This window comes from Zeugodacus cucurbitae, chromosome 3 (assembly GCF_028554725.1).
Source record: "Zeugodacus cucurbitae isolate PBARC_wt_2022May chromosome 3, idZeuCucr1.2, whole genome shotgun sequence".
NCBI lineage: Eukaryota > Metazoa > Arthropoda > Insecta > Diptera > Tephritidae > Zeugodacus > Zeugodacus cucurbitae.
This window is the reverse complement of record NC_071668.1, coordinates 50,808,434-50,832,211: the sequence shown is the minus strand read 5'-3', so window position 1 is coordinate 50,832,211 and position 23,778 is coordinate 50,808,434. Positions and strand designations below refer to the sequence as shown.

General features: G+C 39.9%; 1 protein-coding gene across 1 annotated transcript; it reads right to left on the bottom strand.

Annotated features, from left to right (window-relative positions):
* Positions 1 to 5,650: 5,650 nt before the first annotated feature.
* Positions 5,651 to 23,328, bottom strand: LOC128920327 (uncharacterized). The gene is made up of 3 exons (XM_054227410.1): positions 21,079 to 23,328; positions 20,336 to 20,562; positions 5,651 to 5,936 (listed from the first exon to the last, which is right to left on the bottom strand). Exons 1-3 carry the CDS (start codon positions 23,326 to 23,328, stop codon positions 5,651 to 5,653), a joined length of 2,763 nt encoding a protein of 920 aa, XP_054083385.1.
* Positions 23,329 to 23,778: the final 450 nt, after the last annotated feature.

The following is a 23,778-nucleotide window of genomic DNA, read 5'->3' as shown; positions in this document are numbered from 1 at the left end:
AATCGCAATACTTTCACAGAAGGTGATACTAAGGAATTTAACATTTAAATTTCACCTAGTTTAAATCTTCAGTCGATATTTTTGAGCTCTGTCGATCTTGTCATCATTGAATTAAGGTTTCAGTAGGCTGGATACAGCAATAAAGGGTCTAGATCAGGCAATGTATCCTTAATATAAATTATTTGAAGCTTAATGCCAAACAACTTCTAGCATCGTTAAACACACTACTTGTGTGTATTAACTTTCGAACATAACTTTATTAAACACGAGGCTGTTCGAGTCCCAAGAGGGTAATGTAATAACAAGGAAGAAGTGAGTGGAAAGTACATGTATGTGATTGGCGTTGCAACCATTTAGCCGGTTATAGCCGAATCGACGATAGTGCGCCACCTCTCTCTCTCCTTCGCAGTTCGGCGCCAGTTGGAGATCCCAAGTGTAACCAGGTCGCTCTCCACCTGGTCCCTCCAACGGAGTGGAGGCCTTCCCCTTCCTCGGCTTCCTCCGGCGGGTACTGCATCGAACACTTTCAGGGCTGGAGTGTTTTCGTCCATTCGGACAACATGACCTAGCCAGCGTAGCCGCTGTCTTTTTATTCGCTGAACTATGTCAATGTCGTCGTATAACTCGTACAGCTCATCGTTCCATCGTCTGCGGTATTCGCCGTTGCCAATGTTCTGAGGACCATAAATCTTACGCAAAATTTTCCTCTCGAAAACTCCTAGTGTCGTCTCATCTGATGTTGACATCGTCCAAGCTTCTGCACCGTAAAGCAGGACGGGAATGATAAGCGACTTGTAGAGCTTGATTTTGGTTCGTCGAGAGAAGACTTTACTGTTCAATTGCCTACTCAGTCCAAAGTAGCACCTGTTGGCAAGAGTTATTCTGCGCTGGATTTCGAGGCTGACATTTTTCGTGTTGTTGATGCTGGTTCCCAGGTAGACGAAATTATCTACGACCTCGAAGTTATGACTGTCAACAGTGACGTGGGAGCCAAGACGCGAATGCGCCGACTGTTTGTTTGATGACAGGAGATATTTCGTTATGTCCTCATTCACCTCCAGATCCATTCGCTTCGCCTCCTTATCCATGCGGGAAAAAGCAGAACAAACGGCGCGGTTGTTGCTTCCGATGATATCAATATCATCGGCGTACGCCAGGAGCTGTACACTCTTGTAGAAGATTGTACCTTCTCTATTTAGCTCTGCAGCTCGTATTATTTTTTCCAACATCAAGTTAAAGAAGTCGCACGATAGTGAGTCACCTTGTCTGAAACCTCGTTTGGTATCGAACGGCTCGGAGAGGTCCTTCCCAATCATGACGGAGCTTTTTGTGTTGCTCAACGTCAACTTACACAGCCGTATTAGTTTTGCGGGGATACCAAATTCAGACATCGCGGCGTAAAGGCAACTCCTTTTCGTGCTGTCGAAAGCAGCTTTAAAATCGACAAAAAGGTGGTGTGTGTCGATACTCTTTTCACGGGTCTTCTCCAAAATTTGGCGCATGGTGAATATCTGGTCAGTTGTCGATTTTCCAGGTCTAAAACCACACTGATAAGGTCCAATCAGTTTGTTGACGGTGGGCTTTAGTCTTTCACACAGTACGCTCGATAGAACCTTGTATGCGATATTTAGGAGGCTGATCTCACGGTAATTGGCGCAGATTGTGGGATCTCCCTTTTTATGTATTGGGCAGAGCACACTGAGATTCCAATCGTCAGGCATGCTTTCTTCCGACCATATTCTGCAAAGAAGCTGATGCATGCACCTTATCAGTTCTTCGCCGCCGTATTTGAATAGTTCTGCCGGTAATCTATCGGCCCCCGCTGCTTTGTTGTTCTTCAAGAGGGTAATTGCTATTCGAATTTCTTCATGGTCGGGTAATGGAACAGCTGTTCCATCGTCATCGATTGGAGGATCGGGTTCGCCATCTCCTGGTGTTGTACTTTCACTGCCATTCAGCAGCTCGGAGAAGTGTTCCCTCCATGATCCCAGTATGCCCTGGACATCGGTTACCAGATTACCACCTTGGTCTCTACATGAGGATGCTCCGGTCTTGAAACCTTCGTAAAGTCGCTTTATGTTTCATAAAATTTTCGAGCATTCCCTCTGTCTGCCAGCTTCTCAAGCTCTTCGTACTCACGCGTGCGTATCTTCGCTGCGACCAGATAGTGGTCCGAGTCTATATTATGTCCTCGGAGCGTACGCACGCCTAAAACACAGGAGACATGTCTTCCGTCTATCACAACGTGATCGATTTGGTTCCGCGTGTTTCGATCGGCTGAATTTTCCGACTGTTGTGCCAAAGACACCTTCTTTACCCACCCTGGCGTTAAAATCGCCAAGCACGACTTTTACATCGTGGCGGGGGCAGCGCTCATAGGTGCGTTCTAGGCGCTCATAGAAAGCATCTTTGGTCACATCGTCCTTCTCTTCCGTTGGGGCGTGGGCGCAAATCAGCGATATGTTGAAGAACCTCGCTTTGATGCGAATTGTGGCAAGACGTTCATTTACCGGGGTGAATGCCAGGGCTCTGCGACGGAGTCTCTCTCCCACCACAAATCCAACACCAAATTTGCGCTCCTTTATATGGCCGCTGTAGTAGATGTCACAAGGACCCACCTTCTTCCGTCCTTGTCACGTCCATCGCACTTCTTGGATGGCGGTGATGTCAGCCTTGAGTCGTATGAGGACATCAACCAGCTGGGCAGAGGCACCTTCCCAATTAAGGGTCCGGACATTCCAGGTGCATGCCCTTATATCATTATCCTTAAAACGTTTGCAGGGGTCGTCATCAAAATGGGTGTCTCATCCGAGGCTTTCGTAGATTTTTCATTGGTACTTCGTTTTTATGTGGTGGGTCCAAAGCCCTACGCACAACCGCATAAGCGGGCTTCGCCTTCTCACTTTAGCTCGCCTTCAAACGGATGTCTGTTGGCTACCCAGAGGATACTTGGTCTAAAACCGGAAGTCGTGAGCTGCTTGAACCATGTGGAGAAGAATCGTTTCTGGCCACTCCCAAGTGAATGACAATCAAAAACTTTCCTCACTTGCGTGAACTTCTACACATGATCCCATACTTATAAAAAAAAACACAATGTGTGAATATATAAGTCTGATATAACTATCAATGGTCACGAACTGATATAAATCAGTGGGGTCTAACACAAAGATATTGGACATTGGCACGAGATAGGGCACACTCTCCGCAGAAGTGAGTTGTTATTGTCACGAAAATACCCAATAGAGTATCCCAGGACTTGTGGCATTGTTATTAAAGGAATACCATGGGGATTTCGAATTTGAGCACTTGGGGGGTTGTGTATGATGAAATGCAATGTGGATGATGGCGGTGAGTGTCAAAACAATGCTTTACTTCGATTTTTATAACTTTTACTTTTTTAATTTTATTTATGGCTTAATTATGACACTTTATGTGTTTTTGCTTTTCGCCATTTTGTGGGCGTGGCAGGGTCAGCCGATTTGGCCCATTTTCGAAAGTAACGCTCTCACGGTCCCAAGGAACATGTGTCGTCAAGATATCTCAATTTTTACCGTTATCCGTTGCACGGACGGACAGACAGACATTCGGACTTTGACTGGTCTCGTCACCCTGATCATTTTGAAAAGGCCGAAAGCCAGTAGGTGGTGTGTGTTTAAAATAAACAAACGGTTGGATGGAGCCCAATTGAAAATAATTCAATAATCTAACAAATTGTTTGTATATCATACTTATTTAAGTGTCACTAAGTTCAGAAAAAAGAGTTTCAAGATACCAAAAAAAATTTAAATAAGCGGAAATGGCCGAATGGACAAACGGGTGAACATAATGACTAAAATGTTGAACGTCCATGATTGAATGTAGCATTCCCAAATCTGAATCGTTATTTCCATAAGCTTAATCAATTGTTATATCAAGTGGTTACTGCAACCGATAGAGCCACGATAAGATTCAACTTTCAAAGCTTATTTGTCGTGAAAAAGGTTTTCAGAAGATCAGCAAACCATTTTGAAGCAGCTTAAAACTAATAGCAGTCTTAATTTATCAGATACAATCGAGTAGGGGTAACGGTAAGTTTTCTTAAAATTTTGGAACCCCAGGAACGTGTTAATATGCATTTTGTTGAATGTTTGTCAGCAATGTATGTCTGTGTATATCTTATATATGTTCGCTTCCTTTAGCATTCAGTATATTGCCAATCTGTTTATATACTAGTTCTACGCCGATGGCAATAACCTGTAAACAAGCTTTTAAATATTAATTAATCCAATATTTATAAATTGAAGCTCGACTGTGGGCATTTTATTCAAATGAATATTAAATTTTCTTCCAATGTTTGTTCTCTCAGCTGTGCGACTCAGCACCTCTAACCTGTAAACAAACGACCTCACATTTTTATAATATAAACGTGAATCTGTGTGAGCATCTATTTGGGTACATTATGAGCATGTGTGGGTTTGTAAGTATGTAGGTTTGCGCCAGAGTAACGAAAGCAATAGTTGCAAAAGAGAATTTAGCCCAAAAACCTAATTGGGACGATGCTTGTACCAGATTCTGTGTACCATACACTGTAACGATAAATAGGCAGAGTTTCTGCAAATATTTACATATCTTGATTGACTGCAAATAATGATGTAGGCAACTGCGGGCCACTGAGGATGACTGAGAGTAGTAGCAAAGGTTATCAACACAATTTTCGAAGCAACACCGGGCTGGTACCTAGCAATTCAACCCAATTTCGGTAAATCCACAGCAAAGATTATTTTTCCTTTCGACTCTTTTGGAATTTCCCTTATGGATTGCCAATATTCAAATGAGGTGGTCTGAAAGGTATATTTATGTAAGTATGCATATTCTTGCATATGTATGTAGTAATGCAGTTATGGCTTTAAAGTGTTCAAGGATGAGCCAATAGTCTATGCATCCAGTTGATTTCAATACGCCGCCCAGTGGGCCAGAAGGTAGGCAAAAGCGGCCAAAACTAAAAAATTGATCAAATTCGTTCGAAAATTCTTACTCGGGAGTTTTCGGGGTCGCTGATTACGAATCTGAAGTTAGTTTTTAAAAATTCAAAATGGCGGATCCAATATGGCGGACAACTTTTTTAAAAAATCATCGAGTTCACTTGCAAATGGTAACTCGGGGGTTTTTGGGGTCGCTGATTACGAATCTGAAGTTAGTTTTTGAAAATTCAAAATGGCGGATCCAATATGGCGGACGAAAAATTAAAAATTCATTGGATTCGCTCGAAAATCGTTAGTCGGGGGTTTTGGGGTCGCTGAACACGAATCCGTGTTTTTCAAAATTCAAAATGGCGGATCCAATATGGCGGATGACTTTTGAAAAAACTTAACATATTCGTCTGAAAATAGTTACAAGGGGGTTTTCGGGGTCGCTGATTACTAATCTGAAGTTAGTTTCTAAAAATTCAAAATGGCGGATCCAATATGGCGTATCAAACAATAATAATTTGTAAAAGAATGTAATTGGAACACATATATACATGGGGTGCTTTTTGGTGTGAGTCCCCTTGCCTCTCACAAACAATGATAATTTGTAAAATAATATAATTGAAACATTTATTTACATGGGGTGCTTTTTGGTGAGTCCCCTTGCCTCTCACAAAATAAATACGATTTTTAAAAACGAAATTTTAAAATTCACTTTGAATATTCTCATATTCTTCATCCGTCAATTCAATTTCGTCTAATATTGAATAATCTTCGAACACACTTCTATTAATATGGTCTTCGCCATCATTATCATCATCATCATCGCTGTCTTGAGTGGTGGACACTGATTGTAATTCTTCGTCCTTGTTTGATTCTGGCGTTGCAAACAACGCTCTAACTTCTGCTGGAATAGTTAATACCTTCTTTTGATTATGTCGCATTTGAAGACTCATGCTAGATGTAATTACATCTGAAGTATCCATTACTCTATTAAATACATCAGTTAGATTCGATATTCTATCGTGTTTTCTACTGTGGCATTTTCTAAAATTTTTGTAATCCTTATTTCTAGCTTCAGATGCTTCTTCACCAAGAATTCCAATAGGTAATATACTTGTATTAATAACTTCAGCTCCGTGGACAACTATTTTATGTTGTTCAAGTTCAAGACACTCAGCCAATAATTCTGGGTTTTCGAAAGCTCTACGATCTTTCTTTGTAAACTCCGCCATTTTAAGTATTACAGTTTTACCTTTTTTTTAAATGATTAAATTTGGATATGATTAAATTTGAATATAAGTATTTTAGATTTTATTTTTTCAAACAACATAAGCAGAATATATGATTAGTATATTCGAAAAGACATGTTTTTCAAGTAAATTCAACTGGAAACCGACGGTGGCGCCATCTATCTGTTTGTAGCATATAAATATTATGAACACAATGCATCGAAAGACCAAATATTAATTTTGTCAGTCGAAAATTGACTATACGTAAATATATGTTACCACAAGCCAGTATCGAGCCTATATATGAGTGTTGAAAAATGTTAAGTGCGCGCACGCGAGTGTTTTGCAATATTTCTAATTGAAAAGTGAAAACGGGCAAAAGTGGGCAGGATAAACTTAAAGTATATGAAAAAATGAATCGATTAAAACCTCGGACTTTTTTATATACAGGGGAATCTCGGGGAATCTGCATTCGGCAGCGAGCATAGTCGAAAAATAATATGCACCGGTGAATAACAATCTTGTGTACTATGCTTTATATACAATTTTTTTAAATATTTTTTTCTTGCAACTTACTTCTTTTGCCATACAGACTAAGAAACTAATTCGAATTTTTATGAAATATTTATCAATTTTAAACTATATTCATTATTTTGCGCAAAAAACGTAATCAAATTTTACTGTCGAATTGAAATTCAAAGTACTGCGGAGTTAAAAATATTTTATTAAATGTAACAGAAATTGGCTAAAATCTACTTTGATATGTGTAGATTACTATAAACAAAACAAAAATTTAAAAAAAGATAGTCGAGTTTTGGCCGCTTTTGCCTTCCTTCTGGCCCACAGTGCGCCGGCGAGAACTAAACGGTTCCAAAGCTATTAGATACATTCACCAGAAGAAAAGTTGTTGGAACTGATGCCAACGTTCGTCATACGATCTGAACCATTACCGTCATCAATCAGAGAGATAAGTCTCTACGTAACTAGATCTACCTCAAGAAAATAACGCTTTATAATATGTAGTAGAAGTGCAATGGTAGAGAACTGAAAAGTGCTAAGAAGACGTTCATCATTATCCCTCCACAGGTAAATCTACTTCCCCGTTATTTCTGAATCAAAAAATATACAAGAAGTTGGGAGAAATTACAGAAATACAAACATGAACCTCTACAGGCACATACTGCTATACACGAGACTTAGACTTAACTCACAAGAAGAGTATGAGTGGGGCTTGAACGAAGTCACCTTAGTGACACAAGGAGCTCGAGCCATGCAGACGTAGGGTACGCTAATTTTTCAACTGGGCAAAGGGAATAGGGCTCTAAGCGTACTTGAATCCATTATCACTGAAGAGAATATAGAATGGACGTTCCGGTCCTTTAACCCATTTAAATATCCCAATGTAGGTGATATCTACATCTTGCAGAAACATCTTCAAAATAATACATATTTTTGTGGAAAATTCTCTGTTGTTGTCGCAGACGTGCAAGTGATAACTTAAAAAAAATAACAAGTAAGGAAGGGCTAAATTCGGGTGTAACCGAACGTTTTATACTCTCGAAATTTATTTATTTAACTTAATTAATATTATATAATACACAATTTGACCCACATATTCGTCATATATATTGTATAAAGTTCATTGAAAGTTGGAAACCCTAATATTAGGTTAGAAGCACCGAGGTCCTCATGTTCGACATATGGGGCCTTGAAAACCAATGGTCCGACTCTGGCGATTTTTAGAATGGGGCTGCCACACTATAAACGTAGTATTTCTTCAAAGTTCTGCACCGATATCTTCAATAGTGCTTACTTTATATATTGTAAAGTAAACGATTCAGATCGTCTTCAAAGTTCTGGTATATAGGAAGTAGGCGTGGTTGTGAAGTGATTTGGCCTATTTGCACAATATATCATTGGGATCTAAGGAAACTATTACAAACCAAGTTTCATTGAAATCGGTCGAGTAGTTCCTGAGATATGGTTTTTGACACATAAGTGGGCGACGCCACGCCCATTCTCTTATGTGAAGTTTAGTGTTTCTGACGTTTTTCGTTAGTGAGTTAATCCATCTTTAGTAATTTTCAAACTAACCTTTGTATGGGAGGTGGGCGTGGTTATTATCCGATTTCGTTCATTTTTGGACTGTATTAGGAAGTGGCAAAAGAAAACAACTGCAGAAGTTTGATTTATATCGGTTTATTGATTTGCGAGATATATACAAGAAACCTATTAGAGGACGGGGATTCTGCAAAAAAATTGCATCCAAATATGCCCCTTCATAGTGCGATCCTTTGTACTAAATTTTATTTCCATAGCTTTATTTATGGCTTAGTTATGGCACTTTATGTGTTTTCGGTTTTCGCCATTTTGTTGGCGTGGCAGTGGTCCAATTGTATCCTTCTTCGAAAGCAACCTTCCTATGGTGCCAAGAAATAAGTGTGCCAAATTTCATCAAGATATCTTAATTTTTACTCAAGTTACAGTTTGCATAGACGGACGAACGGTCGGACAGACAGACATTCGGATTTTGACTTGCCTCGTCGCCCTGATCACCCCATATCTAACTCGTTTAGTTTTGGGTGTTACAAACAACCGTTATGTGAACAAAACTATAATACTCTCTTAGCAACTTTGTTGCGAGAGTATAATAAAAATTGAGATATCTGTGAGATATCTTAGAAAAAGTAAGTGAACGTAAAATCTTGGGTATAATATACTTATTGGAAAAAATTGTTGAAATCAGTCCAATTATTACCCCATATACCAACTATTGTAATGATTTTCATTCTTCTAATGGACTTTATGCCGAATATTGGGTGTGATATTATTAAAAATCCGTGGAAACAGGAATTCGGTTGCAACATTTTTTTTAATGTTCGGTTACACCTGGACTAAGTCCTTTCTGATTCGGTATTGTTATCTTGACTGTTTACGTACATTTCTTTGTTATTGCCGCAAAAGTAATTGTCATTATGTAACGTTATTTATTAGTAGCGACCACATCATTGGGGTTGCATGCCCGCCAAGCATGCCATATCTACGCTATTTTATCAGGCGCTGTGCATTTAGCATGAAACTTAATTGTCGCGATACATTAATTTAACTTTCCTCTTAGGCAGCCTCTGTAGGCGAACATCGGTACTTACGAAAACGCCAATGTGAAGCATACGCTTCAACACTTTCATTTCCTAGCGAATTTCACAGCTCGTTTCATGTTGTGCTGTGCCTCTAGGTCGACATTGCAATTGGAATGTCATCGTTAAGGATGTTGTTATAACGTTTGCAGATTTGAGTAGGGTGGGTAGTAGCGCCGCGGGCAAACCAGATATTATGTGCGGTAGGTATATGTTTTGCGCTGGCAGGGTGCAGGAAAGGGTTTGACGCGCTGGGATTGTTAGAGATTGTATTGCGTTTTTTGATCGTAAATTTGTTTGTCCGAATGCCTATTTATCTTTAAAAAATTATAACATAATTGATTTATAAAAAAATAATGACAAAAGCCTCAATTCAGTTCATATATATTAATATAACTTAATATAAACATAAATTATAGATTTTTCTTCATTGCTTTTTATGATTATTGACGAATTCAATTGTTCGCCGTTACAGTAACAAACTGTTAAAATCTAATGAAATAATCAACTTACAAATATTTAAGCACATTGGAAAACGTATTGAACACTTTATCAGCGTGTAATCAGATACGGATTGCAGTTTATCTCGTTTTCTCGGCTTACACAGTAGCAAAAGTTTGTGCTTCAAGAACACCGGATAAGGACCGAAACGATGATTTTCTATGTGGCAGACGTGTCGCAAAAGTATATCGTGTTTCAATACTTTTTTCTCATTTTTTTCAATAACACCTACTTTATAATTTATCTGAGTAATACGTCTGAACGTGAGTGCGTCAATTGTTCGGGAGTGCAAGTATTCGTTAATTGATTTGTGTCTTCCAAGCACATATTTAAATGCATGCTTTGGCACTGCAAAATTTTGCTTCTTGCCAAATAAGCGTTCTCAACAAAAAATTAACCTTGCGGCAGGGGGGCTGTGCAAGCATTTCAATTTCTTGAAAACAAAAAAATCAACGCTAATACTATATTGCGTTGCGCACATGTTGCCCTGTATTTGCTGTTGTTGCACGATAATGGTATGTCGTCGCTTCAGCTATTTCTTTTGCTACCTACCCTCTAGATTGTTAAAATTTAGATGCAAATACTTGACATACCAATTTACTCTACCCCATCGCCCGTATACCTTACACTTTGCTGCAGCAGTTGTTATTTTGCATTTTCAAAAGCTTTTTGTTGTGCGCTGTTGTTCCTTCTCACTTCATTAATTTCAACGCTCGCTTTTTAAACAATTTAATGTAATTTGTAGCCTCTTCATATCGCGGTGCTTCGCACACCTGCTTGCTGCCGCTACTTTCGGCATGACAAATAATATATTACATGTTGACAGTAACTTTCACTACAAGCAACCACATAGCACCTGTATTCTAGTAGTGAGACGGTAGAATATACATAGCAATGAGTACATAAATACTTCCGTATGGTAAGAATATCAAACAGTAAACCCTTCAGTCAGGTTTCTGTGACTGAAACTTACACTGTGGGTAGTTGCTACATAAATTATTGCCAAAAATGTTGCTTAAGTTGTCTGGAACGACTGGCGGTCCGAAGGATTATTCTCAGAGAAACGTATAAGTACTTAGATGATATGAGAGTATAATAATACTGGCCAGAGAAATTACCAGTTCGATATCAACATTACACTACTCCCCGGTTTAATTCGATTCAAAAATGTGTTTCTTGTTTTTTTTATATACATATTTCTTTATTTATTGAATCTGCTTTGTTTAAAGCCTAACAACATGTAATAAAATCTTTACTCTATTTACATCTAAAAAAGCTCAGGAATGTGATTGAGCTGTTTTGGTAGAACGGTGCTCTCTAATAGGTTGGTAGATTTATGGATATTTTCGTTACGCATGTACCATGGTGAACCCGTGATTGTTCTAAGCATTTTAGATTTGAATCTCTGAATTATATCAATGTTGGTTGCACTGGTCGCACCCCACAGTTGAATACCATACATCCAAATCGGTTTTATGATTGCATTGTATAACAGGACTTTGTTGTCTAGGCTAAGTTTAGAATTTTTGTTTAAAAGCCAATTTAAATTTGCTGCTCTTAATTTCATGTTTCCGCCACGTGAGCCTTCGATCCAGGTGAATCCCAAGATAAGTTACTTCATTCCCTTGGGATACTAGTACATTGTTTATTTTAACTGTCCGGCATGTTTCCGATCTTACTGAGAATGTAACATGCTTGCATTTTTGCTCCTTAATATTTATTCGCCAGTTGGCTAGCCATTCTTTGACAAAACTTAAGTGCTCCTCTAATACTCTTGATGCTCTGATAAGGCATTTTTTACGGCTTACTAGAGCTGTATCATCCGCAAATGTGGATGTCAATACGTTATTAGCTGACATTCCAATGTCTGCAGTATATATTATGTATAGAGTTGGGCCTAATACACTGCCCTGAGGTACACCAGCCTTTATTGCTCGTTCTTCTGATAAGAAATCTGCTACTTTAACTGTGATATTTCAAAGATCACTTAACATACTTTTGTCAATTATCAAGGTGTTACGGTCCCACAATATAGCTCCAAAGCTTTCCCTAAATACTTTGCCAATAATGATTTTAACACATGACCCAAAAGCACACCACCAGTCCGTAGTTCCTTCAAAGGAGAAGTTTTACATCTTTTCGACGATATGAAACTACATCCATGAGTGTATTAGTTGTTATTATACTTATGAAATTATGTCTCAAAAGTCAAAATAGGCTTTTAAATACTGCAATCAAAACCTGTCAAACATTGTAAAATGTAGATTATTTGGTTAAGCATTTATTCTAAAAGATCTCAGTGCGTAGTTGTCTGAGGAGTCTCTGCCAATATAGTGTAGCCATCATTTTTCTGGAACTAATAGATATCCCTTAAATTACCAACCAAACATATTTTGTTTTTTAGTTCAGATATTTTGAGAAGGTTCGATTCACTAAAGTTATTTTAATATTATAAAACTAATATCAGATGATATTTCAGAAATATTTGGTTTAGATAGGTTATTATATTTACATGAATCAGCAGTTGTCCAATGCGATGTCCAATTTCTAAAATATAATAATCAGAATATGGAATAAAGACTACTTTATGTTGTCCCCTTTATAGAACTCAATATTTTTGATGCACACAATTTCTTTAATAAGATATTTACATTTTATTCAAGCATTCATGCACAATCGACACTGTGCGTAGCTGAAACGAACCTACTCTTCAGCAACTTCATCTCAAAATGCTTTTTTGATGATGCTAAAGCCTCGACTTTGATGCCATTACATCAATATGACGCGTTTGGATTTGTTGTTACTGCGTTTTGCGGCGTTTAAATGGCTGTTGGGTTGGAAGTTGTTCGGTGGTTGAGTGGAAGTTCGTCTTGATGACGCTTGCAAAAGATGTGAATGAGTGCATGAGATGCGCGTATGGGTACTTCATGATGGTGCAAATATTAAACACGCAATTTGTCGTACAAGCCGTACAACGTTTAGTGTGGTTCAAGAACACGCGCTCAAACAAATAGGTGGAGAGAAGGAGTAATGAAAGCAAACACAAAAGCAGAGGGCTTGCAATACAGCTGTGCTGACACGACTACAGAATGCCTCAGCGCACATTTAAACAAAAAACTCGCACAAGAGCTCCTTACTTTATTTCTGTTTCCCTTTTGTCTTTCGTTCAATGCATATGTGACGTATGCGAACATCGCGCTCAATGGGCCATGCAACTTTGTCATCAGCCACCTCACCATCTTTCGCTTTTGTTGATTTTTTTGTCTCCACTTTCCCGCAGCGTCTCAACTCGCATTCTAGCATCGAATGGTGCAGAAATCATAAAAAAATAACTTAACCATTACATTGCTCCCACACTTTACCATTTATGCCAGATTCGTATCACCAGCTTCTCATTTATTTGAATTTTACCCTCCTTCAGTTTATCTTTTGGAACATCTACTTCGTTTAGATGTATGTGTATGTGATTGGAGTTCAACCGTTTAGCCGGTTATAGCCGAATCGATGAGAGCGCGCCACCCCCTCTTTCCTTCGCTGTTCGGCGCCAGTTGGAGATTCCAAGTGTAACCAGGTCGCTTTCCACCTGGTCCCTCCAATGGAGTGGAGGCCTTCCCCTTCCTCGGCTTCCTCCGACGGGTACTGCATCGAACACTTTCAGAGCTGGAGTGTTTTCGTCCATTCGGACAACATGACCTAGCCAGCGTAGCCGCTGTCTTTTTATTCGCTGAACTATGTCAATGTCGTCGTTTAACTCGTACAGCTCATCGTTCCATCGTCTGCGGTATTCGCCGTTGCCAATATTCTGAGGTCCGTAAATCTTGCGCAAAATTTTCCTCTCGAAAACTCCTAGTGTCGTCTCATCTGATGTTGACATCGTCCAAGCTTCTGCACCATAAAACAGGGCGGGAATGATAAGCGACTTGTAGAGTTCAACTACCTACTCAGTCCAAAGTAGCACCCGTTGGCAAGACTTAGTCTGCGCTGGATTTCGAAGCTGACATTGTTGGTGTTGTTGATACTGGTTCCCAGGTATACGAAATTGTCTACAACTTCGAAGTTATGACTGTCAACAGTGACATGAGAGCCAAGACGCGAGTGCGCCGACTGTTTGCTTGATGACAGGAGATATTTCGTCTTGTTCTCATTCACCTCCAGACCCATTCGCTTCGCCTCCTTATCCATGCGGGAAAAAGCAGAACAAACGGCGCGGTTGTTGCTTCCGATGATATCAATATCATCGGCGTACGCCAGGAGCTGTACACTCTTGTAGAAGATTGTACCTTCTCTATTTAGCTCTGCAGCTCGTATTATTTTTTCCAACATCAAGTTAAAGAAGTCGCACGATAGTGAGTCACCTTGTCTGAAACCTCGTTTGGTATCGAACGGCTCGGAGAGGTCCTTCCCAATCATGACGGAGCTTTTTGTGTTGCTCAACGTCAACTTACACAGCCGTATTAGTTTTGTGGGGATACCAAATTCAGACATCGCGGCTTAAAGGCAGCTCCTTTTCGTGCTGTCGAAAGCAGCTTTGAAATCGACGAAAAGATGGTGTGTGTCGATCCTCTTTTCACGGGTCTTCTCCAAGATTTGGCGCATGGTGAATATCTGGTCCATGGTGGACTTTCCAGGTCTAAAGCCACACTGATAAGGTCCAATCAGTTTGTTGACGGTGGGCTTAAGTCTTTCACACAGTACGCTCGATAGAACCTTATAGGCGATATTTAGGAGGCTTATCCCACGGTAATTGGCACAGATTGTGGGATCTCCGTTTTTATGGATTGGGCAGAGCACACTGAGATTCCAATCGTCAGGCATGTGATCATATTTTGCAAAGAAGCTGATGCATGCACCTTATCAATTCTTCGCCGCCGTATTTGAATAGCTCGGTTGGTAATCTATCGGCCCCAGCCGCTTTGTTGTTCTTCAGGCGGGTAATTGCATTTCGGCCTCTTATTTTTTTTGTCTGCAGATGCGTCTCGCTTCCCTCTTCAGCTCTCGGTATCTATCCCATCCCGCACGTGTTGTGGTCGTTTGCAACGTTGCGAGGTAGGCAGTCTGTTTTCTCTCCGCTGCGAGACGGCATTCCTCATCGTACCAGCTGTTTTTTTTATTTTTCCGAAAGCCAATGGTTTCGGGTGCAGCGGTACGCAGTGAGTTTGAGATGCCGTCCCACAGTTCCCTTATACCGAGATGCTGATGAGTGCTCTCAGAGAGCAAGAGTGCAAGTCCAGTAGAGTATTTCGTGGCTGTCTGTTGTGTTTGCAGCTGTTTGACGTCGAACCTTCCTTGTGTTTGTTGACGGGCGTTCTTTGCTGCACAGAGGCGGGTGCATATCTTCGCTGCAACCAGATAATGGTCCGAGTCTATATTTGGTCCTCGGAGCGTACGCACGTCTAAAACACTGGATACATGTCTTCCGTCAATCACAACGTGATCGATTTGGTTACGCGTGTTTCGATCAGGAGACAGACAGTAGCTTGGTGTATTTTCTTATGCTGAAATCTGGTACTACAGACGACCATATTTAGGGCCCCAGCGAAGTCGATCACCCTCAGGCCGTTTGGCGATGTTTCGTCATGGAGGCTGAATTTTCCGACTGCCGTGCCAAAGACACTTTCTTTACCCACCCTGGCGTTAAAATCGCCAAGCACGATTTTGACATAGTGGCGGGGGCAGCGCTCATAGGTGCGTTCCAGGCGCTCATAGAAAGCATCTTTGGTCACATCGTCCTTCTCTTCCGTTGGGACGTGGGCGCAAATAAGCGATATGTTGAAGAACCTCGCTTTTATGCGGATTGTGGCTAGATGTTCATCCACCGGGGTGAATGCCAGGACTCTGCGACGGAGTCTCTCTCCCACCACAAATCCAACACCAAATTTGCGCTCCTTTATATGGCCGCTGTAGTAGATGTCACAAGGACCCACCTTCTTCCGTCCTTGTCCCGTCCATCGCACTTCTTGGATTGCGGTGATGTCAGCCTATGGTCGTATGAGGACATCAACCAGCTGTGCAGAGGCACCTTCCCAATTAAGGGTCCGGACATTCCAGGTGCATGCCCTTATATCATTATCCTTAAAACGTTTGCAGGGGTCGTCATCAAAAGGGAGGTGTCTCATCCGAGGCTTTATTTTTCGATTTTTCATTGGTACTCCGTTTTTATGTGGTGGGTCCCAAACCCTACACACAACCGCAGATGCGGGTTCGCCTTCTCACTTTAGCTCGCCTTCAAACGGATGTTTGTTAGCTACCCAGAGGATACTTGGTCTAAAACCGGAAGTCGTGAGCTGCTTCAATCATGTGGAGAAGAATCGTTTCTGGCCACTCCCAAGTGAATGACAATCAAAAACTTTCCTCACTTACGTGAACTTCTACACATGATCCCATCCTCCTATCATCCTTCGCTTAGCTGGTATTTAGTTTTTGTGTCAAACAAGCCAAGACAATGCTGCCGTCAGTTCCCCCATACACTAGTGATGAGCGATATTTCACTACCGGTGATTTTTTCACTGTGATTGAAGAATCACATATAACAACTGTGATAAATTTTTGTAAATATCAGTGATTTACATTCGCAATTTCAGTTCAGTAATTTGAGATCGATCATAGTAGCTATAGAGAAGTTCAGTGCTTTTGTTCAATCACATTACATATAAGAGTTCAGTAATTCTAATTCGATTACTGTAGCAATAACAATTCAGTAATTCTAATTCGATCATTGTAGGAATCTCGTTCAGTGCTTCTAATTCGAGCACTGTAACAATAATTTGTATATGACAACAGCTGGAAAATCAGTCGCGTCTGTTTATAAATAAAAGTACATGCAAATTTTTGCTTCCTTTACTTTTATAAACCTAAGTAAATATTTTTTCTAACATTCGAGCGTCTATCATTTTAGAGATTTTTCTTCAAAATCCGCTTAGAAGCTCTAAAATCATATGTGGGGCTAACGTCCGTAATTAGCAGGGTTCTTAATTTCTTCAACGTACGTAAATTAACATACGTAAACTAATGTTTTCATAGCAGGTAGAAGTGTTTTTTTCCTTTTTGATAATAAATGTTATTATAACAAAATTTACACTTTAAACGTACAATGATATGATGTGCATACATACCTGTCATTGAAATGTGATCCGCTACTGTGATGCCCTGCAATTCATGTTGTTGAAATTATTATTTGTTATGTGAATTTATTTGGTAAGGACCCTAATTCGTACTCTATATGTCTATATTTATTTGATTCATATATAATAGTTTCAACCGTCCTTCAACATTTTCTATGAATCCGTCTAAAGAATTGTTTCGATTGAATCCCTTTGAAAGTGACTCATCTCTGATAGGGAGTTAAATAAACCTTTATATGCTCAGTCGACCAAGTCCACTGAATGGTTAAATAAGTTAACGCAAATGAGATTATTGTATAAAGTATTCAAAACATAATATTTAAAACTGATTTTAAAAATATTGCCTACTTATTAAATGACATTAAATACAATTATTTTTGCAATAAAATGTTTACTGGGAAGAAAAATAGCGTCATCCTTAGGTATAATTATTATAACGACATCCCTCTGATTGAATAGCCACAATAGTCGTTTTTTTTGGAATGTGGATTACTTTGAAATATAGCCGCAAACGAAGTGAGAATACAATAAGGAAAATATAGACCACAACAATATAAAAAATAATTATAGTTAAGATACACTAACACCTAATTATAAATAATTACACCACAAACAATTACCTCAAGTTGTTAACTCGCAGTCACTTGTATACATCTACATGTACATATATTCTAGAGCTTTTCATCTATTCAAATACACGCAGCAGAGCAACTATTCGAATTTTTGGATCCATATTTGGATGTAATTTTTTTGGGAAAGACGGCGTGGCCCTGCCCCCAAATAGGCTTTTTGTATATATCTCGCAAACCAATAAGGTGCCATCTGTAGGATCAGGAAGAGTTTTTCCCGACCGCGGTATGACAACTATACAACAATTTAAATAAGAAGTTTGGGCTGTGCAATTAAACTGAAAATGCGAAACAAAGAAAGACACGCCGTCTTGGTGGTCAGCAATAGACTGTATTATTTAATGCAATAAAAATGTAATTAGGTATAATGATTTTACTTATGCTAATATTTGGCATGCATGGCTATGTACCTGTACATGCGAAAGAGTTGCGCAAAAGGAGATGACAAAAAGCACTCTCGCTATTATGTTGGTGCGTACATATGTACACATGCATACGTGTGTACATACAATGAGTGATGCAGGAGCATCCAAATTAACTTTAGTATGTACATATGTTTGTTAAAACAATTGAGAGTATGTATGCTCTTATAATGATATGAGTAGTTAAATATAAAGTAACTGAATAATAGATAATAAAGTACAGGGTTCAACTTTAGGTGACCCAACATCCCGGCCCCGTTGAAAGGACTTTCAAACAGGTAAAACTGCAATTTTGTGAATTGGGCGACGAATGATGCCTTTAGAGGTTTGCACATCAACTACTCTTACTCGTGCATCTTTTCCTGGAACAGCATCTATGACACGACCAATTTGCCATCGTTGCGGTGGTACGTTGTCCTCATGGATAAGAACCAATGCATTTTTACTGACATTTCCATGGTCAGTAGTCCATTTTGATCTCGCTTGAAGTTCGCTTATGTAGTCGTGTGACCAACGTCTCCAAAATATTTGTTTGATGGCGGTTATTTCATTCCATTTGTTGACTGGATTGACGTTGTCTGCTACTGCTCGCTCGGGAAGAGTCCTCAACGCACTACCAGTTAAGAAGTGACCTGGAGTCAAAGCTTCGTAGTCGCTGGGGTCAGAAGAAAGTGGTGATATAGGTCGAGAGTTTAGAACTGCTTCTATTTCGACCAAGGCTGTAGTTAGTTCCTCATACGTTAACTTAGTATTCATGAAGCTTCGATTTAAATGTCCTTTAGCTGATTTAACTGCGGCTTCCCAAAGCCCACCAAAATGAGGTGCCCTAGGAGGGATAAAATGAAAATTAACAAATTCATTAGCGCAATAATTTTTTATGACATCTTGGTTCTCGTTCTTAAAAAGAAAGGCTTTCAATTCAGCTAGTTTGCCGCAAGCGCCGACGAAATTAGTTGCGTTGTCGCAGAAAATATCTGATGGAAGACCTCTTCTTCCAATCATTCGTTTGAGGGATGCCAAAAATGCATCCGTGGACAAGTCTGAGACGACTTCGATGTGGACAGCCTTTGTCGCGAAACACACAAATATCGCAATATAAGCCTTATAGGGTACCTTGCCCCTAATACGAAGATATACGTTGACAGGTCCACAGAAGTCGACGCCACAACGAGAGAATGGGCGTGATGGGGTTAACCGCTCAACAGGAAGATTACCCATCATATGTTGAAGTAATTTTGGTTTGTAACGAACGCAATGAATACATGACCGGACAATACGTCTAGTAAGGTCACGGGCATTGACGATCCAAAAGTGTAAACGAATTAAAGCCACCAGCGCCTTAGGTCCAGCATGGTAGTTTTTAATATGTAGATATCGAACATACCGCGTAGCAAATCCACATTTACTCGGCAGCAAAATAGGATGTTTCTGGCTTTCTGGAAGATTTGTCAATTCAAGTCTTCCTCCAACCTTTAGTAGTTCAAATCCGTGAGTGGTTTCCAAGAACGGGTTTAAATTTCGTAGCATGCCATTTGTCATAGTGTTGCTTTGTAACGATCGAATATCTGCAGCGAAGTGTTGTTGTTGAACGTTCCAAACAATGCACAGCAAAGCGCGATGTAGTTCATCAGGAGTAATTGGTCCATTTGCAAATTCCGTATTAGATTTCTTAAGTCTAGTGTGAAAACGTAGCATCCATGAGACAATCCGTACTTCACGAGTATGAGTACTGTATCTGTCGAGTGCTTCAAGAATGTAATTATTGGTTACAATTATCTTAAATACTGATTTGCGCATTTCTGCATTAACAATTTCCATATCAACGTCGTTACTTTTTCCTTTAGGCCAATTTCCTTCATCTTCATATAGAAACTCAGGACCGTGGAGCCAAATTGAATTTGTGAGCTCAAATGGTGTACTTCCTCTGGAAACAATATCTGCTGGGTTGCTTTTCGTTGGCACATGTTTCCAACAAGCGTCCACAGTCGAATCCTGAATTTCTGATACTCTGTTCCCAACAAAGGCTGAAAGAGTACTTGAATGCATTTGAAGCCAATGAAGAACAATTTGCGAATCTGTCCAAAGAAAAGTATCGAAATTGTAATTAGAGAGTGTAGATTTAATTTTTACAAATAGTCGAGAAAGTAGTAGTGCACCGCAAAGTTCCAATTTTGGTAGTGACTGTCGTTTAGTTGGTGCTACACGTGATTTTGCTGTAAGTAGACGAACGCTAATATTACCATCATTGTCAACTGTGCGTGTATATATTCCGCAGCCGTAAGCACGTATCGAAGAATCACAAAATCCATGTATTTGTAAGGACTGCATGTTAGCATGTAGACAGTACCTTGGAATTTTAACTGAAGGTAGATCCGAGAAATTTTTGACGAATGCTTTCCACGCCGAAGCGATGTGTTGGGGAACCGATTCATCCCATTCAAGCTTCAGCAACCAAATCTCCTGAAGTAGAATTTTAGCGGTTACGATTACTGGTGCTAGTAGTCCGAGTGGGTCGAAGAGCGATGAAGCGATGGATAGTATTGCTCTTTTAGTGATATTTCCGTTTGTTGGATGCTTTGGTAAGAATGAAAACATGAAATGATCTTGAATTTGATTCCATTTAAGACCAAGAGCACTAGTAACAGAAGTGTCGAGATTTAAAGCCTTGTCAGTGTGATCAAGTCTAAAACATTGGTGGTTGGAATGCCATTTTGATATCTCAAGTCCACCTAGCTTTAGTAACTCTGTTACTTCATGTTTTATCCTGGATAACTCGGCAAGTGAGTCAGCTCCACACAGCAGGTCGTCGACGTAGAATGATGACTTGACAACATCTGACCCAACGACGAATTGCGACACATGCTGATCCGCGAGGTAATGTAGACTACGAACAGCAAGATATGGGGCGGCTGCCATTCCGTATGTGACAGTATTGAGTTGAAATGTTTGAATATCCTGATGAGGCGAACTCCTCCACAAAATATACTGGAACCTACGATGTTCCTCATTGATTAGTATCTGCCTATACATTTTAACGATGTCTGCAGTAAGAGCGAAGCGATGTAAACGAAAACGAAGCAAAGTAATTACAAGTTCGTTTTGAATTGTAGGTCCAACCATTTGAATGTCGTTTATCGATTTTTGCGTAGTTGTTCGACAAGATGCATCGAATACAACTCGCAATTTCGTCGTGGTGCTATTTGGTTTCAAAATGCAGTGATGAGGGATATAGTAATGAGGCTTTTCCAAGTTTGGGTTGGGCAATGCTTCCATGTGGCCTAGACTTTCATATTCTTCCATGAAGTCTACGTATTGTTTCCTGAGTATGGGTAACTGCTGTAACCGACGTTCTAGCGCATTGAATCGACGCAGAGCGGTGTTATAAGATTCACCCAAGCAGGAAGGATCATCCTTGAATGGGATGTTCACAATGATCCTACCATTTAGACTTCTAGATACGGTGTCATTATATAACTTTTCGCAGCTATGTTGTTCTCGTGTCCACACGTCCGGCTTTGTTGCAATTTCTTCAATGTGCCACAATTTTTCCAACTTTGAATCGATGGACTCCTCAGAGACAAACAAGCATTTGGTATTAAGCGCGTTAGTGTTCGTTCGATAGCGTCCCGAGACTACCCAACCTAGTAGCGTTTTCTGTAAAATTGGAAGATTATTACCAAGTTTAATTTGTCCTACGGAAAGTAAACTAAAGAAACTCTCCGTTCCCAGTAGTAAGTCAATTGTCTTTGATTTATTGAATTGATTATCAGCGAGTACTATATTTAGTGGAATGTGCCAAGTAGATGTATCTATCTCCGGTTCCGGATGATAAGCGATGTGCGAAGTAATACAAAACTCAAGAGGTAATTCGAAACTAGTCGCTTGCGATTTAATATTTGTGGAAGTTTTGTACCTTATATTGGTAGAGGACTTACCAATGCCTTGTATCTCAATGTTGTGTTTACTGCGTGGAAGCATCAACTTTTGTGAAAGCTCGTCAGTAATGAAATTGACTTGGGAGCAAGAGTCAAGCAAAGCGCGGCCAGGACGATAATTTCCAGTAGCGTCGCGAACTAGAACCTCCGCTGTGGCGAGGATGATGTTATCAAGCGATGACGAATTGTCCATGTGTGTGTGAACAGCAGATGTCGAAGTAGAATTTGATGAATCTGGCGTAATCTGACGATGTAACAAGGTATGATGGTGACGAAAGCATATCTTGCACTTATGCGTTGATGGGCAGTTCGATAACTGGTGTCCCTTTGCCAAACAGTTAATACAAAGGCCCAACTGTTTTACATGGTCAAAGCGTTGCGATACACTAAGCGCCTTGAAACGGTCGCAATTGTGTATTTTATGAATGTTGCTGGAACATACCGAACAAAGCGAGTTGGAGCAAGAAAATGAATAACCCTTACGAGAAGGTTTCGATCTGTGAGCGTTAGTAGTGCTTTGGTGTACGTATCCAACGGTGTGCGCGTTATCAATTGAGTCGAGGTACTGGCAATGTCTCTCCAAAACGTGAGTGCAATCCTTCCAACTTGGCAAAGTTTTAAAGTCCAATGACTCTTTCCATTTGCGATTGGTTTCTTCATCTGCCTTTTTTAAAACTAAATAAATGAGCATAGCTTGTGAAATTTGGCTTTCACTTCCTAATGACAACAATGAACCGTAAATTGCTGATGCTTTATCGAGTAAACTTCTCAACTGACCACCATTGGGCTTAGAAATGGACGAGAGTTCAAATAAAGACGAAATATTTTCTAAAAATATGAGAGTTGGGTTATCGTACCGAGTTTTAAGCCTTTCCAATGCCTTCGAATAATTTTCATTGGAGACTTGAAAAGCGTCAATAGTTTCTAATGCCGGTCCAGTGAGACAGTTGCGTAAATGATTAAACTTCTCTATATTAGATAAGCTATATTCTCGATCAATAATTTGCTGAAAGGATGTTATAAAGTTTTGATATTCAGAGTACTTGCCGTTGAATGAGGGAAGTTTAAGTTTGGGCAGCTTTGATCCCGCTTGCATTACACAAGTGGTGTCTGACAGTGTATTGTTGTGATCCTCGGTTACCTGTGACTGGATGATTAATTTTGTTGTAATATACAGCTCCTCAAGATCCATACGTCCGCAATCCTCTGAATCTATCCTTTCGATTTCCGTCTGTGTAGACAATACATTTTTGAAGTATGATTCAAGAATGCCAAGTCGACATTTATACTCGGCTGATGAAAGTAGTTTAGCACCTGGCCGTAGACTGGCCTCCACAATATTTTTTATGCGAGAAATGTTTTTCTTAATGTTAGCACGTTGCTGTTTAAGCTCTTCCAAAGACATTTTAAAAATGTTGTATAACTTACGAAAAATGCGACTTGTAATTGAATATTTATTTGAATTGGCGATATAACGACGAGTAATAAAAGTGAATATAATATTTGAATACTTGCGATTGGATTTCCTTTGGTCCAACGAAGCTATGACAAATGGCAGCACCGCGTTCAAATGGTTCGTTGGATATACGGATATAGCGATATGTATGTAGGTAAGCGAAGGTGTACACAAACAAATAACGAGTGCGTGTCAACGAAAAAACAGTAAGTGCAGCGGCAGAGATGAAGTGTGATGTGTGATCAGCTACAAGCGATGTATTAGCGTATCAAACGATATTGAAAGCTAAATAGCCAGCAGTAGCAGCGACAGCTAATCAAGCAGTGCGACAAATGTTTTCAGCGGCAGCGAGCAGCAACGATGGTAGCGAACAGCAACGATGGCAGCGAACAGCAACGA

Bases quoted from the DNA above. Each gene is read 5' to 3' on its own strand.
- LOC128920327 (XM_054227410.1), bottom strand. From the start codon at position 23,328: ATGTCTTTGGAAGAGCTTAAACAGCAACGTGCTAACATTAAGAAAAAC. The intron at 20,563-21,078 runs GTAATTACTTTG...TTCTTACCAAAG, and splicing joins CTACAATTCAAAACGAACTT to CATCCAACAAACGGAAATAT. The intron at 5,937-20,335 runs GTACTGTCTACA...TGTATTTAATAG, and splicing joins CCTTCAGTTAAAATTCCAAG to AGTAATGGATACTTCAGATG.